This window comes from Stegastes partitus, unplaced genomic scaffold (assembly GCF_000690725.1).
Source record: "Stegastes partitus isolate 25-593 unplaced genomic scaffold, Stegastes_partitus-1.0.2 Scaffold1793, whole genome shotgun sequence".
Lineage (NCBI taxonomy): Eukaryota > Metazoa > Chordata > Actinopteri > Pomacentridae > Stegastes > Stegastes partitus.
In genome coordinates, this window is record NW_007579524.1 from 13,625 (window position 1) to 17,795 (window position 4,171).

The 4,171-nt window shown below is 44.5% G+C and overlaps 1 protein-coding gene across 2 annotated transcripts in view; it reads left to right on the forward strand.

The window, feature by feature from the left end:
• Window positions 1–3,650, forward strand: part of LOC103372622 (zinc finger protein 37-like) — a 17,143-nt gene extending 13,493 nt beyond the window's left edge. For both annotated transcript variants that reach the window (XM_008302307.1, XM_008302306.1), the window contains exon 2: window positions 518–3,650. In XM_008302307.1, the coding sequence (XP_008300529.1) occupies window positions 518–2,586 (2,069 nt within the window). In that variant the 3' untranslated portion in view covers window positions 2,587–3,650. The remainder of the gene's footprint in view (window positions 1–517) is intronic.
• Window positions 3,651–4,171: the final 521 nt, after the last annotated feature.

A 4,171-nucleotide genomic window follows, 5' to 3' on the forward strand; every position in this document is an offset into this window, starting at 1 on the left:
AAGATTAGTTTGTGGTTGTGACATTTATTTTAATAAGTGTCATATAGTAACGATAAACACATAAAAGAAAGACTGGGAGCTATTTCTGTACAATACTGCTTTTATTTGATTTCTTTACACAGCATTTGTGCAGTCAGTTATTTTGCAATAAAAGGGTAACAGAGTGTGTGCAGCAGTGTTAGAACTTTCTCCTCATCACAGAGTGAACCACAGACCAGCGGCTATATGCATGAAAAGAACATCAATCAACAGTTATTACAGGATCATCTGAGCCTGATGACTGTGCACCGAGGACAGTATTATCTCATGATTACACACACGGGCACTGGAGGGGGTTCCTTAGATTTAATATAACAAAAGGAGGTCTTTCAGAAAACTGTCTTCAGTTCTCAGTCCTAGCTGTAACTGTAAAGCTTCCAATTTGCATTTTTCATTATTTTTAACCACGACTATTAAATATAGACTTGCATATCTACTGCATTTCATTTTTGCCCCTTTCCTCTGTCCTTGTCTTCAGAGCTGCCACAGATATCCGTCGGTGAGGAGGGCCAGGTTCACCAGGACCACGAGTCCGACTCCAGTTTGGTTCAGCAGATTAAAGACGAACACGAGGAAATATCCATCAGTCAGGAGCAGCAGAAGGCGACGGGCGAGTCCAAGTCGATGCCAGCTTGTGATCCAAGCGTCTGCAGCGATCGGTCTCAGCCCGCGGACCGAAGTCAGAGTGACGCAAATAAAGATCCGCAATCCAACAAAGACACACCGTCCGGATCTGACGGGGAGAATTCTGCAGCATCGGCACCAAACAGTGACCACCAGGATCACATGACTTGTAACGATGAAGGTGCAACACCAACTACAGATGTCGAGTCCGATCAGGAGGGCCACGATGACTGCACAGCTTTAACAATGAACACTGAGAGCGATGACGAGAACGCAACGTCAGCCACAAGTAATGAGCAGCCATCAGATGAGCAAAGCAGTGATGGCACCGACACATTAGCTGTAAGCACTGAGGACACGTTGGAGGAAACGCAGATGGCAGAATCGAGACACAACAAGACCACAACAGCAGCAAGATGCGACCACGCGACACCAGATGAGAAACAGGATGATGAAAACCCACCAGAGAATGAAAACACCGAGCCAACACCAAATATGGAAAGCGATGATAACGACACGCCACCTGGAAGCACCGAGCTAACGCCAAACAAGAAGTCCAACGAGGAGACGTCAGCGACTGAACCTGCACCAAAACAGAACAAAAGTGATGGCGAGAAGAAGCCATCGAATACAGATAAGAAGGCCGCTGACAGAAAAACAACATCAAGTTCTCCAAAGACAGCAAACAAGAAGCGTAACGACGAGAGCACAAGATCAAACGGAGACACTGAGCCAACGGCAAATCCTAAATGTGACGATGACACAGCAGCTGCAAACACTGAACCGAGGAGAAGTAAGAAAACCAAGGAGAGGACGAAATCTAGTGGAAGCACAGATCAGACTGCAAGAGCCAACGAGGGGAACGAAGCATCAACTTCAAGCACTAAACCAGCACAAAATAAGAACCGCAGTGACGGGAAAGCACCTTCTGCTGGAGTCACCGAGCCAACGCAAGATAACACAGCGCCGGCTAAAAGCCCCGAATCAGCATCAAATAGGAAACATGAAGATGAGAGCACGTCGCCGTCTGGAAGTAATGAGGTAACAACAGCGAATAAGAAACCTAACAGGGAAAGCAGAATGTCAAGAAGAAGCAAGGAGGCGTCAAAACTCAAGAGACAAAACGAGGGGAGCGCAGCGTCGAACCAAAGTACCGACTCGGCTCGGAAGAAGAGACGCAAGCGTGAGAGCACCACGTCCAGCGACGACGGCAGCGCCAAGGCTGATGCAACGCCGTACAAGTGCGACACCTGCGGCAAAGTGATGACCAACTTCAAAAACTACAAATTCCACATGAAGTCACACACCGTCGAGAAGACCTTCAAGTGCGACACTTGCGGGAAGATGTTCCGGGAGAGCTGGGACTTGAACAAACATCTAGTGACTCATTCTGCCGAGAAGCCTTTCAAATGCGACATTTGCGGGAACGGGTTCCACCGGCGCTACAACCTCGACCTCCACCTCAGGGTGCACACCGGGGAGAAACCCTACAAATGCAGCACGTGCGGGAAAAGCTTCAGCGCCTCTGTGAACATGAAGAAGCACATGAGGATCCACACGGGGGAGAAGCCTTACACCTGCGCCGACTGCGGGAAAGAGTTCGCGGACTCGTCCTCGTTTAAAAACCACCAGCGCGTGCACACGGGCGAGAAGCCCTTCAAGTGCACGTACTGCAAGAAGAAGTTCACCACCGGGACGACTTTGAAGATTCACATCCGGACACACACGGGCGAGAAGCCGTACAAGTGCGACGTGTGCGACAAGATGTTCGGTCACAAAACAGACCTGAAGGAACACGTGAGGCTGCATACGGGGGAGAAGCCTTATCAGTGCGACAGCTGTGAGGAGAAGTTCTCCACCTGGTTGAAACTCCACAAACACAAACGCGTTCACTCAGCTGACGAACAAAGCTCGACCGCCTAGCACGTCGGCTTCACGGTGGCGGTTTAAGTCAGTGGTTCAGTCACAAGTGAGGCTGTTTATCAGACTTCACACAAGTTTACATTTTTTACCTTAAACCTCAGGATCAACATTTTTTTTTTTAGCTTGATTTTTGATGCAGGCAGCACGTGAATCGATGAATATCAGTCCAGGAATGTTGGTTTGACTAATTTATAGAGTTTTTATAACTTATTAAGTGCCAAAACGCTCCACAATGGTGACATAGCCACTGTAGATTTATTTTTCTTGTTCGTCGATGTGATTATGTGTTGGACTGGCTGCACTAGTTCTTTGCTGGATAACTTTTTTTTTTGTCTTTTTTGTGTGGTTTCACGTCGTAGTTTTGGGGCTGGGCTGCACTTCTGCACGAGTACGCAGGCTCGTGTTATTATAACGAGTCAAAGTCGACACCACGGTGGTGCCTGGAAGTTTGTGAACATTTAGGATTTTAATCTAAAGCATCACCAGGTTTTTATACATAAAGAAGAGCCGATTAAACAAATGAGATGAACATACTGCAGTATATCTGGGCGTTTATTTATTAAGGAACGGGATCCGGTTTTACATGTCTGAGCTGTACGCTGTGTACGAGACCACATTTGTTTTAGGGAAGCTTCGTTGATGCAACTGAATGTATTCACCAAAACTCTTAGGTGTCATTTTCTAAGGTTAAACTCAGGAATATATGTATATGTTTCTCCAGAAAAAAAGCTAAATATATTTTAACACTGGACTTTTATTTTAAATATAATTAGAATGAAACAAATAAAAACTGTTATTGTGGAGAAAACACACAACATGGACCAAAGAGTCAGACAAGTTTGATCAAATCTCACAGTTGTGTGCCTTGAAGAATTTAATGAATGATTGACTTCATAATAATCATAATTTATTCCCTGTGTTACTTTTTTTTTTGAAGATGTTATTGATTATACCAGAACAAAGAGGGAAAGATGCTGAATTTTCCTTGACTTTTGCTGATCAGTTTATGTATTTATATTTATATTAATGCACAAAAATGCAATAAAAGAGTGTGAATGATTTAATCCGTCAGTCTGTGTTGTACATCTTAATATGGACCTTTTCTGAACTGGTTTTTGGGTAGAAGAGAACTTACAGCGTGTTTTAATATATTTTTTATTCATGTTTTTGCCCAGTAGGGTTCTGGATCCTTTATCACAAAGTCTGACAGCCACAGCTCAGAGCCAGTAGCAGCCAGTTTACCTGAAGGTCTTTATATCTGCAAAAATAAAACAATACAGCAAAGAGGAAGCTCTGTGGATCTGATGCTGCTCTGGCATTTTGTCTGAGGATTCACATTTTAATAATGAGGAAGCTCTTTTGCTTTGCGGCAGCGTTGCCTGATGTGTGGGTGAGCAGAACAGTTTCCATTCAAATGAGTGAAATAATTTCAGTTCAACTTTATTAAAAAATGCCTGCGTTTAAAAGTAGAATGTCATCTATTTCCCCTGTATGCTGAAATCCAGTTCAACAGCCTTGAATTTGAGCAAGTCAGTGTCAGACATGGAACAGGTCCAGTACTGATGATCATGTCTTTGCTAGTGTA